Source organism: Macaca thibetana, chromosome 3 (genome assembly GCF_024542745.1).
Source record: "Macaca thibetana thibetana isolate TM-01 chromosome 3, ASM2454274v1, whole genome shotgun sequence".
NCBI classification, from domain to species: Eukaryota; Metazoa; Chordata; class Mammalia; order Primates; family Cercopithecidae; genus Macaca; species Macaca thibetana.
Genome location: NC_065580.1, coordinates 151,198,650 through 151,213,409, shown reverse-complemented (window position 1 = coordinate 151,213,409; position 14,760 = coordinate 151,198,650). Strand labels below are relative to the sequence as shown.

Here is a 14,760-nt window from a genome sequence, read left to right as displayed (position 1 = left end):
TCCGTGGCCCACTGGCCCCAGCCTCCTGTCCATACCAGCCAGTGAGAGGGAGGCTGGGCCAGTCCAGGCTGGAGCTGCCAGGAAGCCAGGGAGAGAAGACAGCAACTTCCAGTGCTGCTCTCTGCACGCCGGGCATTGGCCTGCTCATAGCCTGGGCTCCATTGGCTTCCCCCAGGCCAAGTCCTTGCGTTCTCTTGCGTCTGCCATGTGTCCGCATGGCCCTCTTTCTATCTATCTGTGCAAAGTTCTGTTACTGCCGTTTTAATTTGGTGTAACTTGTACTCGATGACAATAACCTTCTTAGCTCTCATGTCCCTCCTACCCCAGCAGTTGACCAAGCTCCACCAGTTGGCCATGCAGCAAACCCCCTTTCCTCCCCTCGGACAGACCAACCCCGCTTTCCCCGGTACGTACCCAGCCCTTTTCTCACCTCCTTCTCTTCTCACCTGGGGACTTTCTCTTTCTGAGCTGTGTTATTCAGTGCAGCGTGTAGAACAGGTGCAGTTGGAGTTGTGAGTGCTGGTAGTGCAGGGTTCACATGCAGCAGGCTTGCTGGGACCGGGACTGGGGACAGGGCAGGGGCGGGATGTGGGTCTCGCTCCCACTGTGGGGAGCTAGTTCACCTTACAGCTGGCCTTGCCATAGCCTTACTTGTGAAGAGATGTCTGCGCACCAAGGGTCTGCACTTGCTGGACAGTGCCCTGTGCTGCCCACAGTCTGTCCTGGGTGGCCCCTCCTGCTGAGCGTACCCGTTGGGCCGCCCTGGAGGCTTTTCTCTCCAGGAACGAGAGCATAGCAGACGTGGATGCTATTCTGCAGGAAGCCACTGCGTATCCCAAGGTGGCACCCAGCCCTGCCCCAGGAGAGCAGTGGCCTGAGTCAGCCCCAGCCCAGTCGCTGTCATGAGGCCATCAAGGGTGGCCATGCGTGGCAAGCCCATCCTGCCCCTGGCATGCCTGGCAGTTGGGTGTCCCTCCCCACAGAGGCAGTGCCATGCCTGTGGCTAACCCCCCTCCCCCTGGCGTGCCTGGCAGTTGGGTGTCCCTCCCCACAGAGGCAGTACCATGCCTGTGGCCGTGGCTGGAGAGAGCGCCGGTGCGTGCGCCAGTCATATTTTGAGCTTCCCTAGTTGAAGGGACCCTGCTTATCTCCTTGAGGGCAAAACATTAAACCTGTCTCTTCTTTGCTCTCCAGGAGAAAAGCTGCCTTTACACTCCTCCGAAGAAGCTCAAAATCTGATGGGCCAGTCATCAGGTAACACAAAGCCACACTGACAGGAGAGCAGGCCAGGGCGGCAGAGCAGAGCCCCAGCGGGAGGAGGTGTGGGGGCCCTACAGCTGCAGCAGTTTACATCTTTCATGGGAGGCTGTGGACCAGCCTCAGGCGCTGCCAAGGGCATGGGTGGTGCCATGCTGCCACTGTGGCTGGATGGTGGGGCCTGAGGTGCTCAGAGCAAAGCACCCCAGCAACAAGAGTCGGCCATGGGAGCAGGAAATGGAGTTCTCACCATGGTGCGCTTTGGAAGTGGGTTTTTTAGGACTATGAGCAAACCCTTAAGGAGGAAGATCAGTCTGTGCTGGATTTGCCTGCACCCCTCCCGACTTGCATTAAAATGTTCATTCCTCAGATACTGTGGGGTAGCACATAGATTTGTAGATTTGGTGACCGAGGCCATGAAACAGACACAGTTGTTTGCCTGGGGCTTAGCGGGTTCCTAGGTGCCCATGAGGAAGATGCCACACACACGCAACACCTCATGGCTCCATGTGCACGTGGCCGGTGCCACAGTGGCTTCCTGGTGGCCAGGCAGGTGTCCTGTGATGACCCTCCCCTCACCAAGGCCCTGGGGACTGCAGTGCACACACATGCCAGCCACAGCAGGGTTAAACTGAGTGGGCAGCAATGGGAGGTGTTTGTGGCCTTTTTGAATGCTGAGGCCAGGAGACTTCCAGCGTGGGCTTGGGCAGCAGGTTGGGGCAGCCTCCTTTACACTGGTATCTGGAATGTCATCATCTTCATAAGAAACAGACTCATCTGGGCCATGCCATCCTGAGATGAATGAACACATTGGTCATGCCGTCCTGAGATGAATGAACCCAACCGTCATGCTGTCCTGAGATGAATGAACACCTGGGCCATGCCATCCTAAAATGAATGAACACATCGGCTGTGCTGTCCTGAGATGGATGAACACCTGGGCCTTGCCGTCCTGAGATGGATGAACAAATCAGCCATGCCGTCCTGAGATGGATGGACATCTGGTCCATGCCATCCTGAGATGAATGAACAGATCAGCCATGCTGTCCTGAGATGAATGAACACCTGGGCCATGCCATTCTGAGATGAATGAACACATTAGCCATGCCATCCTGAGATGAATGAACACGTTGGCCATGCTGTCTTGAGATGGATGAACACATCGGCCATGCTGTCCTGAGATGAATGAACACCTGGGCCACGGTGTCCTGAGAGGGATGAAAACCTGGGCCATGCTGTGGATGAACACATTGGCCATGCTCTCTTGAGATGAATGAACACATCAGCCATGCTGTCCTGAGAGGGATGAACACCTAGGCCTTGCCGTCCTGAGATGAATGAACACACTGGCCATGCCGTCCTGAGATTAATGAACACATCGGTCATGCTGTCCTGAGATGGATGAACACCTGGGCCTTGCCATCCTGAGATGGATGAACACATCAGCCATGCTGTCCTGAGAGGGATGAACACCTGGGCCTTGCCGTCCTGAAATGAATGAACTTAACAGTCATGCTGTCCTGAGATGAATGAACAACCTGGGCCATGCCGTCCTGAAATGAATGAACACATCCGCTATGCTGTCCTGAGATGGGTGAACACCTGGTCCATGCCGTCCTGAGATGAATGAACACACTGGCCATGCCGTCCTGAGATTAATGAACACAACGGTCATGCTGTCCTGAGATGAACGAACACATCGGCCATGCCATCCTGAGATAAACAAACACCTGGGCCATGCTGTCCTGAGATGAATGAACACCTGGGCCTTGCTGTCCTGAGATGAATGAACACATCGGCCATGCCATCCTGAGATGAATTTACACATTGGCCATGCTGTCCTGAGATGAATGAACGAATACGTCAGCCATGCTGTCCTGAGATGGATGAACACCTGGGCCTTGCTGTCCTGAGTTGGATGAACACATCAGCCATGCCATCCTGTGATGAATGAACACAGCAGCCATGCCATCCTGTGATGAATGAACACATTGGCCATACTGTCCTGAGATGAGTGAACACCTGAGCCATGCCATTCTGAGATGAATGAACACATCGGCCATGCTGTCTTGAGATGAATGAACACATTGGCCATGCTGTTCTGAGATGAATGAACACATCAGCCATGACATCCTGAGATGAATGAACACATTGGCCATACTGTCTTGAGATGGATTAACACATCGGCTGTGCTGCCCTGAGATGAATGAACACCTGAGCCATGCTGTCCTGAGATGAATGAACACCTGGCCCATGCTGTGGATGAACACATTGGCCATGCTGTCTTGAGATGAATGAACAGATCGGTCATGCCGTCCTGAGAGGGATGAACACCTGGGCCTTGCCATCCTGAGATGGATGAACACATCAGCCATGCCGTCCTGAGATGGATGGACACCTGGTCCATGGCATCCTGAGATGAATGAACACATCGGCCATGCCCTCCTGAGATGAATGAACACATCGGCCATGCTGTCTTGAGATGAATGAACACCTGGGCCTTGCTGTCCTGAGATGGATGAACACATCAGTCATGCCGTCCTGAGATGGATGGACACCTGGTCCATGCCATCCTGAGATGAATGAGCACATCAGCCATGACATCCTGAGATGAATGAACACATTGGCCATGCTGTCTTGAGATGGATGAAACACACTGGCCATGCTGTCCTGAGATGAATGAACACCTGGGCCATGCTGTCCTTAGATGGATGAACACCTGGGCCATGCTGTGGATGAACACATTGGCCATGCTCTCTTGAGATGAATGAACACATCAGCCATGCTCTCCTGAGAGGGATGGACACCTGGTCCATGGCGTCCTGAGATGAATGAACACATCAGCCATGCTGTCCTGAGATTAATGAACACAACGGTCATGCTGTCCTGAGATGAATGAACACATCGGCCATGCCGTCCTGAGATGACCAAACACCTGGGCCATGCCATCCTGAGATGAATGAACACCTGGGCCATGCCGTCCTGAGATGAATGAACACATCGGCCATGCCATCCTGAGATGAATGAACACATTGGCCATGCTGTCCTGAGATGAATGAACATGTCAGCCATGCTGTCCTGAGATGGATGAACACCTGGGCCTTGCTGTCCTGAGTTGGATGAACACATCAGCCATGCCATCCTGAGATGAATGAACACAGCAGCCATGCCATCCTGAGATGAATGAACACATCGGCCATACTGTCCTGAGATGAATGAACACATCAGCCATGCTGTCTTGAGATGAATGAACACATTGGCCATGCTGTCTTGAGACGAATGAACACATTAGCCATGCCATCCTGAGATGAATGAACACATTGGCCATGCTGTCTTGAGATGGATGAACACATCGGCCATGCTGTCCTGAGATGAATGAACACCTGGGCCATGCTGTCCTGAGAGGGATGAACACCTGGGCCATGCTGTGGATGAACACATTGGCCATGCTGTCCTGAGATGAATGAACACCTGGGCCATGCTGTCCTGAGAGGGATGAACACCTGGGCCATGCTGTGGATGAACACATTGGCCATGCTGTCTTGAGATGAATGAACACATTGGTCATGCTGTCCTGAGAGGGATGAACACCTGGGCCTTGCCATCCTGAGATGGATGAACACATCAGCCATGCGATCCTCAGATGAATGAACACATCGGCCATGCCATCCTGAGATGAATGAACACATCAGCCATGCTGTCTTGAGATGAATGAACACCTGGGCCTTGCTGTCCTGAGATGGATGAACACATCAGTCATGCCGTCCTGAGATGGATGGACACCTGGTCCATGCCATCCTGAGATGAATGAACACATCAGCCATGCCATCCTGAGATGAATGAACACATCAGCCATGCCATCCTGAGATGAATGAACATATTGGCCATGCTATCTTGAGATGGATGAAACACACTGGCCATGCTGTCCTGAGATGAATGAACAACTGGGCCATGCTGTCCTTAGATGGATGAACACGTGGGCCATGCTGTGGATGAACACATTGGCCATACTCTCTTGAGATGAATGAACACATCAGCCATGCTCTCCTGAGAGGGATGAACACCTGGTCTATGCCGTCCTGAGATGAATGAACACATTGGCCACGCTGTCCTGAGATGAATGTCCTGGTTATGCAGACATTTCTTTATATTATTTGCTTAACTTTAGTGCCCTCCTAGGAAGATTTCCCATACTTTCCTCCCTTCAATCAAAATATCCCAAGTTCAACAGGTCTGGCTCACTGCTCTCTGTTCATCTAAGGTCTACTTTGTTCGGGAATTCCTGTCTAGGACTCAGGCAGGACCAAGGAAATCTTTTAAGTGACATTTTAAATATCACTGTTTATGGAATGTGTGTAGGTAGTTGAATAACCAAATAAGTGTTGTTTTGAAAGTATCTTTATTAAAAGAATATAAAGAACAGAAACTCTAGGCTTATATGTGCAAAAGAAAAATAATGGAGAATTAGAGATGAATTGGTTCATTCAGCACCAATTGATCCCCTCCTGTGCTGGACGGCCCCACAGGACTGCATCTACCCTGTGGGGTCACTCCTTGCCAGGGAGACTGGCTGGTCACAGTGAGAGGATCCTCTGGTTGGGGGTGTCAGTACCATAAGACAAGATGAGAGGTGGCATTGTAGACAGACTGCCCCACCCAGGGCCCGGGGGGGGTGTGGCTGGCAGGGACGGGGGGCAGGGCAGAGGTGGTGGGAAAGAACAGGAGCTGTGTGGCTTTAACATGGAGTTGGGGGGCACAGGAGGCGCTGTGAGGAAGTAGGAGCTCATTGGGAGTCTACTGCCATTGGACATGCATTTTGGGGAGCCCTCTGGTCTGTCTGGAACCTAGGCTAAGGGGCACAGCAGAGGCAGGAACCAGCAACAGGGGAGCATGTGGGTGGGAGGAGGGCTTCCCAGTCTGGGGTATTCTGAAGGTACATCAGCCGGGCCTGTGATGGTTAGGAGGGGTGGATCCTGCGGTTTCCAGGGCCCAGGCTGAGCTGCAGAATCCGAGTCACAAGAACCATGTGGGGCCTGCAAGGGGAAGAGCAGAGTGTCAGCGTTAGACTTGCAGGTTGGAGCCGCCACTTGTCCAGGAAATGGAAATGCTGAGCATGAAGAGCACAGCAGGCCTCTGGCCCCGCCCCTCCTGTGCCAACACTCATGAGGCTTGCAGCCTCCAAGCAAGAGCAAATCTTGGACTTGGACTCTGAGAGGTTTTTATCTGATGGTACTAAGTGGAGATTTGTAAATATAAAAGCTCAGGCTTGATGATCAGTTAGACCCATATCGTCATTCTTCAACAAAGAAAGATATCTATATAGAAATATGCAGCTTTTCATTGGCCCTAGCACTTCTTTTTTGGCTCAGTGATGCTATTGAATCTCCTTGCTCCAATTTGGAAGAACTGCCTGGTGGGCCTGAGCTGCCTGAGCCAGGCTATGTGCAGGGGCCTCTGGACAGAGTTACATCAGAATCGGAATGAGAGGCAACTTTGTGTGCTCTGCCATCTGCTGTCCCATGCAGCAGGCCAGAGGGTATCACAGGGAGGTGGGGCACTGTTGGGTAGAGTGGTGTGGGCCTCAGAACCAGTGGGGTCTCCTGAGAACTAAGGGAAAATGGGCACTCAGCATCAGTGTGACCAGCATGGCCTGTGCCCTGGGTGCTGCACAGAGACCCTGAGACATGCTGGGTGACCCTGCCCTTCAGCCGGGGGCCCACCAGGGTGGCCTTCCAAGGTGTCACAAGAGAGCATACAAACATGACAGGGGAGTGAAGTCACACTGTGCACAAAATGAAAAAAAAGAAAATGTCCTGCTTAAGTCTCTCTTTCCTTCTTTTGAGAGAAGTTGGGACTAAGGAAGTTGGGTGGCAGTTTCGGACCGAAAGCTCACAGGCTCCTCACCCTCTGGGCTGTGCTGACCCTCACACTTGGGCCAGCTCTACAGCCCTGTCTCACTTGAACCAGGAGAGTGGGGGCACTGGGGTGTGACTGTTAGCAGCCTTCCACCAGCCTAACCATGTCCCCTTGGTATGCCCAGGTCTGGACGCCAGCCCACCGGCCAGCACTCATGAGCTCACCATTCCCAATGATGTGAGTATGCCCCCCGTACCCGCCTGTCCCTGGGTGGAAACACTAGGCACAAGTGGCTGTCAGCTCTGCTGTCCTTTGTGCAGAGGGACCCACTGCTTGGTGATGCCTTCACCACCCCAACCCCACTGTTTGATCTGTATTCTCCCTCCTTTCCTTTTTAAAGTGGGTTTAATGCCCATAAAAAGTTGTGTGCTTTTGTATCCCTAATATGTTGAACAAGCAGCAGGCTAAAGGGGATTTCAGATATTAATCAGTAGTCAGATGAGAGTTGGGCTGAGAACCCATGTTGCTGTGGAGGCACTGCCCTGGTATGGGTCAAACCTTGAAGAACAAGGTGGCCCAGGAATGCTCTAGAGTGGACCCACCCGCAGTATTATCTCCATGGGCCCTGGCCCCTTAGGAGGTTTGGGATTCTCCATGAGTTGGCTCCAACAGACCTGAAGTTGGTTGGATGTCACAGACTTGTCTAGATTTCTTCTAGCACCCCTCAGTCTGTTCATGCCTTAAGCATACCAGAGGATGTGGCCTTACGAGCTCCCCTCAACACACTCAGTCCTCCCCAGAGTAAGCATGGGTCCTGAGGATAGTGAGGACTATTCTCTGAATGCTTGACTTATCAACAAACTGAGAGACCAGGTAGGGCATGGGCCATATGTCCTTGAGGGATAGCTGCCAGAGCAGCAAGCAGAGTCCCTGTGTGGGCTGTGGAGATGGCTGCCCCACTTATAGCTCGAGCGTCCAGCAGCCTTTTCTGCCCTAGAGCTGTGGATTTTGGGAACCTTCACTGTTCTGCCCCCCTTTACACCTGCTGGGCAGGAATTCTAAGCCCTGTTCCTTCCTTTCATACAAACTGACCATAGGAAGCACAGATTTGGCAGTTCAGGGAGATCACCAGTCCTGTGTGTGGAAGATGGACAGTGGAGCGGGAGAAAAAGAGGCAGAAGAGAGCAGGGTCACCAGAGGAGTGGATCATGAGGCTGTCTGGCTGGTGCCACTCACCCGCCTGAAGAGCCATCTCATTTGAGCCCCTCGTGGCAATGTGCACTCTAGGCCTTCTGTCCCAGTTGCTGGTCAGGGACAGAGTCCCCATGTCTGCTAACAGAAGCTCAGGACACTCACCCTCCAGGCAGCATTGTGGTCCAGCCTTCTGGCATCCCCGAGGATTTCTAAGGTTGGCCCAACTTGAAAGGCAGCAGCACAGAGCCATCTGCCCAGGTGTGGGGTGGCACAGCCAACTGGTCCCTGCATTCTTGGAGAGAGGGGATTTTTCCTCAACCCTTTCCCTCACTGCAGTGGTTCCTTGAGCATGCGGCTTCTGGCATCCTCCTGAGTCTTTTCCTCCAGATAGTAAAGCCAGCAGGCTTTTTCTGTGGGGTTTTGCTCCTTTGGTGAATCGTGTTCACCAACACCAGGTTTGGTCTTATCCAAACACTCATTTAAAACGGGAATGAGCTTTAAGAGGATGAGTCATCTTTGGAGAGCTGGTCAACCTGTTTCCTGGGGTCCCGTTTGTACAGACGGATGCTGGTTTTCCCAGCTCTTCACCACTCACATCCCATCCTCCTCCTGGTGATCTTCCTAGGGAAGAGACCCACTTCTCAGAAGGAAGGCAGCTTCCTCTTATCCCAGTGCATTTGGGCGTAGCCTTCCATGCTTCTTCATGGAAAAAGCTGTTGATGGCGCTGTCAGGGGCTTTCACCAGCACCCCCAGACTTCATGGGGGATGTATCTGGGCTGCACCAAAGCTGATGTTCCTCACGTGGTGGCTGCCTGCTACCTTCTTGGAGAAAAGGAAGAAATAAAATGGTGTGCTTGTTCTGAACTTGCCTGTCATCTCGTTCACGTCTGTCTCTTGGTCACAGTTGGATCATGCTGCCTCAGGGTTCCTGCAGAAAGACATTGGTTGGAGGCAGGGACTCCTGAGACTCGCAGGCTCCCCAGCACGGCCAGTGGGGACACAGGGCAGTCCAGGGGCCCCAGGCCTTTGGTTCCCTTTCTGACGGTCACTGTGGGCTTCCCTCGATGCCTATTTCAGTGCTTGCTCTTGGCCATGCAGACTGTGGTGCCTGTGGTCACCCCTACTCTGCCCTAAGCAACAGTCACCCACCCACCAAAGCTCATGCCCCTTTCCCAGGTTCTCAGCTGCAGAATCAGCCAGGCCTTCTGCTGGGGAAAGGAATCTAAGGTGTCCAACAGTGGTCTCTAGGAGGAGAGGCTGCAGTGGGAGGTGTCACCACAGTTCCAGTGGAATTTGGCATTGACATCTGATTAGGAGGGGCCACGTTATTTCAGAATATTTCTGTCGTTCTTTGAATTTGTAATGGAGGCACACGAGGATGACAGGAGGCGAGGAGTCTGCTAACTGCTGGCAGGGTTCACAGGTGCAGGTGGGGCCAGGTGGGAGGTGCCCTTGGGCTGCAGAGCTCAGCCTAGAAGCCATCTTCCCCTTCACTGAGCCAGCCAGCCTAGGGCAGGGCAGGTGAAGGAGGTCCGACCTCCCCACATTCCCTTCTCACGGCAGAGAGTGCCGGTACAGAAATCACAGTGCTGTTCACCTTGGCATTTGTGGTGAGGTGGGCATGCCTTGGTGGCCCAATGATGTCCCATCAGCATTCAGACCCCACAGCTGTGTGCAGAGGAGGGGAAAGGCCTGTGGCAAAGGCAGCATCCTCCAGAGCCTGGGGAGAGGAGCACCCTGAGCAGCACATCGCAGGGAACAGAGGGAGAGGGCGGGGTGAGAGCAGGAGGGGAATGCGTGCCAGGGCACAGCTGGCGTGAGGCAGTTAGAAGACGGGCAGATGGTTAAGAGAAAAGGGTAGGCACTTTGTACGGGAGGGGCAGGGAGATACTTCCTCCAGCAGGCTCTGAGGAGAGATCCAACAGCATACGTGCACAAGGCTCTCAGTGGTGTGCACTTCAGCAGATACCATGCACTCCAGTGCATGAAGTGCTAGGAGGAAAGCTGGCTGCGTGCTGGCCAAGGAGGGGTACAGGAAGTGGGGCAGTGTGAAAGCCCAGGAGCTCTCCCTCCTGGATGTTGGCATCTTACAGGGACCTGTGGTCATGCTGCCGAGTCAGCCACATTCCCCCTCCCCATGCGGCCGTGCTGCTGTCCCTGGCCCCCATCAGAGATGAGCCCTTCAGATCTCCCTGCCACCAGGGAGGAGGATGCAGCCAGGCGGGTAAATGTGGCCTTGTGCCGATGAGGAAACCACCCTCCTGACCCCAGGGGCACACTGAACACCACACACAGGTGTGAGCAGGGAGAGGGCTGGACTGTGGGTGGGGCCTTGGGAGATGTGGGTGGGGCCTGGGAGATGTGGGTGGGGCCTGAGAGGTGTGGGTGGGGCCTGAGAGGTGTGGGTGGAGCCCAGAGATGCAGCAGGAGATAGAGGACTCCCAGCAGCCCTGGATTCTCTAGAGTGGGGTCTCTGTAGATGTCTGCAAAGACTGAGAGTTCTGTAGTCTAGTAAGACAACTGTCATTTCCTAAGTAACCAGCAGAGACGGCCTCTAAGGTGAACAGAGTTGAGACACCGTAGGTCTCCTCAGGGACGGGGGCTGACTGGCAGGGCAGCTATGTCCCACCATGGAGCTGCTGCTCACACCACAGATTGAGCCCCGTCACCCTTGGAAGTGGACGTCCCTCCTGCATGCCGCCACATGGCCCGGCCCAGCCCTTCCACCCAGCATCTCACTGGCGTAAGGACAGAAACCTGCTCCTGTCACTCAATTTCACCACCGTTCTGACAGCCTAGCAGCCTCAAGGGAGGTGGAAGTGGACTCCGCCTGAGGCCCTCAGGGACCTGTGTGCCCAGTTGCCCTCCTGGCGCCCTGTGCCAGGTACCTTCCAGTCTCGGGCTCTCTCTGCCACAGGTCTGGCTACTTCTCTCTCCTGTCCAAGCTCCAGAGCTCTCATCGATGGCCTGTGCGTGCATGAAGGGACTTCCGTCCAGTGGTGGGCATTGAGAGATGCCACTGGCTCCTGTGCAGTCTTCTCTGGGGGCCCGAGTTGTCCCTGAGGCCCCTCATGGCTGCTCCATACACCCCCCTCCTCCCTCAGCTACTTCAAGGAGCACCCTCATTCTTGATGACCGCCTTGGCCAGAGGCCACTATGTTCCATCTTTAAACAGGGGTCCCAAAGGGAGAATGAAAGGAGGCCCCTGAATGGCCTCAGAGTTTCACCTAAGTTCAGCAAAAGCTAAGTTTTAGGCAGCAGTGAGTTTTGCTCTGGCTTCAAGCACACATTTCTTTTTGAGCATTTGTGATGCTGCCTGTCTGGGCAGAACTGGTCTCCCTGGGATGCGGCCAAGAAGACGCCGCCAGGCCGTGGTAGAGCCTCCCTGCTCAGCCCCTGGCTGCCACCTGTGGGTCGCTCCTGGACCCCGGGGTGACCAGCGTGGACCGCCCAGGCCGAGTGACTGTGGCCTCTTGGCTTGGTGGACCTCCCACAGGAGCAGGGAGCAGGGCGGCTCTGAGAGGGGCCAGCAGAGGCACAGGTGCTCTTAGCCTGACCTCGGGCAGGTGGCCTGGATCAGGCACCACCTGTAGGCAGGTGTGGGCGGGACCTCTCCAGGGTGTTGCACTCAGGGCTTGGGGCAGAGTCCAAGGCTGGCGGCCTGTCCCACAGGCCCCTCGGGCACACTGCCCACAGTCTTCAGGGGCTGGCTCGGGCTCTTCTCTAAGAAATCCCCCTGTCCTTGTTTCTAGCTAATAGGCTGCATAATTGGACGCCAAGGGACCAAAATCAATGAAATTCGACAGATGTCTGGAGCTCAGATCAAAATCGCCAACGCCACTGAAGGGTCATCAGAGCGTCAGATCACCATCACGGGGACCCCGGCCAACATCAGCCTTGCCCAGTATCTCATCAACGCCAGGTGAGCAGCTCCCAAGGGCCTCTGAGAGACGCCCGGAAAGGGACGCACCAGCTGGCGTTACATCACCTGGACAGTCGGGGGTAGGAGGAGGCACAGTCTGGGCCACACTCTGCCTCCCGCTCTGTCCCCTCTGCTCCAGGCCGGATAGTGGGGACAGGATGGGATGGCGACAGGCTTCATGTAGACATGAGGCCACCTCACTCTCCCGACCTCCCACCCAAAGTGTCTCCAGGGATGATCCCAGAGGCTAGAGAGGAAGGCAGGTGCTCCCGTGGCCCCAGACAGGCGGCCAAACCTATGCTGGAAGACCTGACTCGTGTCCACTCAGAGCTCTCCAGAAAGACCAATGTTTGGGGACTTTGCTGTTTTGCCTCCTTTTTCATCCTCATGGAAAAGTGTAGGGAAAGGCAGGAAAGGACTCTGCAGGCCGTTTCCTTCCGTGGGTCCCTGGTGCACATGGGAGGGTCTGAAGCCACCTGGGTCCCTGTGACTATACCCAACTTGGCCTCAGGCCAGTGCCCCACCCCTGCCAGGCAGGCTGTACCACCAGCCACCCCGCCAGGCAGGTCGTACCACCAGCGCCCACGCCTGCCCGACACACCACACCACCAGCCCCCCCGCCAGGCACGCTGCACCACCAGCCCCGCCTCTGATATAAGGAACATCCCTCCTCCCTCCCCAAGGATGTCCTCCTGGAAGAGCCCCAAGCTGGGCTTGTGGGAGGAAAGGGGAGGGGAGGGAAGGGGAGGGGTCTCTGGGTGGACACAGCCGTGTGTGGGCCCTTCTGCTATCTGCGCGCTCAGTGAGTGGGTGAGGGGCTGCCTGGAGAGGACCAGGAGCCCCCCTGACTTTACCCACTGATGCCCCCCTGGGCTTCTGCCTTGATCCAGAGCCAGGTTGGGCCTCTTTCCATCCCTGTGGCTGCAGGCCCATGGGCGGGAGGCTGAGCAAAGCGCATTGTTGGCAAACCCAGGGCAAGCCTGGGGATGGGGCTGGTCAGGGAGGCTCCCACCTGCCCGACCACATCACTGACAGCCCCACTGGGACCTGTGCTTGGGGCCAGATGGCTCTTACCCACATACGCTCACTCCTGTGGCAACCAAAGCCCCTTCTCAGATGCCAGGTGTGAGACTGGGAAGCCCTTGTGCACCCCCAAGGGCAGACCCAGGGCTGCATGGGAGGCTCCATACGGGGAAGGCCTCAAGCCCCCATGCAGGGCTGGCTCACACACCTGACGTGGTGACGGGCATGCGGGGACCAGGGCGGAGAAGAGGCGTGTGTGCTCTGCTGTGGTCTCCAGCTCAGAACTTCTGAGCTGACCGGGACAGCCTGTCCCAGCGAGCACAGAGGCCACACAGCCCAGCCTCACGTCTGCCCACTGATGAGGATGTTCATTGTGACCGTCTCTCCCCCTCCTGCCTTTGTTCTAGGCTGACGTCCGAGGTCACCGGGATGGGCACGCTCTAATCCTACCCAGCACCCTCCCCCGACGTCACCCACCTGCCAGAGCCCAAGGCCCCGGCTCTCGCACTCTGTACAGCCCACCCCCGACGTCACCCACCTGCCAGAGCCCAAGGCCCCGGCTCGCACTCTGTACAGCCCACCTTCCCTGCCTCACAGATGCCAATCGAGAGGCTTTCTTAATTAACAAAAGGACGTATGCCATGGAGAAACACACCCGTGCACACAGCCACTCTCCACAGAGGCTGCAGGCTCCGCTGAGCCCCCCTTCAGTGTTATGTATGACTTACAACGCTCCCGTCTGCCCATGCACCGGCATGCAGTGTTCATTATTTTAGAAATATTGTTCCTTGCTGTCAGCGTAGCTGTCTGTCTTAGGAGCTGGGTCGGCGTTCCGACAGCACTTCCTGTCTACTATTCTCCTCCGCCATCCAGAACTGTCCAGAACTGTTGCCTGAGACTCCTCCTGTCTCACACAGCCCTGCTGTGCTGACTCAGTTTCCCTTCAGAGCCAGTGCCATCTGGGCTCGAGTTTCTCTCCCAGGTTGTGTGCTGGAATCAGAGGTGGCTCTCCTGCCACCCACGGGGAGCACCACCCACGGGGAGCACCACCCACGGGGAGCACCACCCACGGGGAGCACCAGGAGAGGAGGGTTGTGGAGGATGTTGGGGCTCTGACCTCAAGAGTGGGGTGGAGGGCGGAGCCTGCTGGGGGCCCTGCCTCCACAGAGATGCCGCGTGCTGGGAAGGCATCGGGGTCCCCTGAGCGTCTTCCAGGGTGGCTGGAGAGCACAGACGCGCCAGGGAGCCCCTCTGTGCTCCTCAGAGTTCAATAAATGTCGTGGCCCCTCCTCACCGGCTCTGGCTCGTCTCTGTGCCCCCCAATGCACCCAGGCCCCAGCATGTCCTTCCCCTGGGGAGACATTGCCCTGAGCCCGGTGCTTATCAGAGAAGCCTGAGTTTCTTCTCACACACAGATACGATTTCATTCCCCCTTTCCACAACACACATAAGCACTTCTATTTGTACTTTGGCAAAACTACTTAAAATGACAAACACAAAAACACCA

The 14,760-nt window shown here is 55.5% G+C and overlaps 1 protein-coding gene across 5 annotated transcripts in view; it reads left to right on the top strand.

Annotated features, from left to right (window-relative positions):
• Positions 1–14,546, top strand: part of PCBP3 (poly(rC) binding protein 3) — a 284,870-nt gene extending 270,324 nt beyond the window's left edge. For 2 of the 5 annotated variants that reach the window (XM_050785664.1, XM_050785663.1), the window contains 6 exons: positions 328–406; positions 1,195–1,254; positions 7,298–7,350; positions 12,061–12,230; positions 13,661–13,730; positions 13,792–14,546. In XM_050785664.1, the coding sequence (XP_050641621.1) occupies positions 328–406; positions 1,195–1,254; positions 7,298–7,350; positions 12,061–12,230; positions 13,661–13,697 (399 nt within the window). In that variant the 3' untranslated portion in view covers positions 13,698–13,730; positions 13,792–14,546. Of the gene's footprint in view, positions 1–327; positions 407–1,194; positions 1,255–7,297; positions 7,351–12,060; positions 12,232–13,660; positions 13,731–13,791 lie in introns of those variants that run through there. The other 3 variants (XM_050785665.1, XM_050785667.1, XM_050785666.1) reach the window with 3 other exon arrangements.
• Positions 14,547–14,760: the final 214 nt, after the last annotated feature.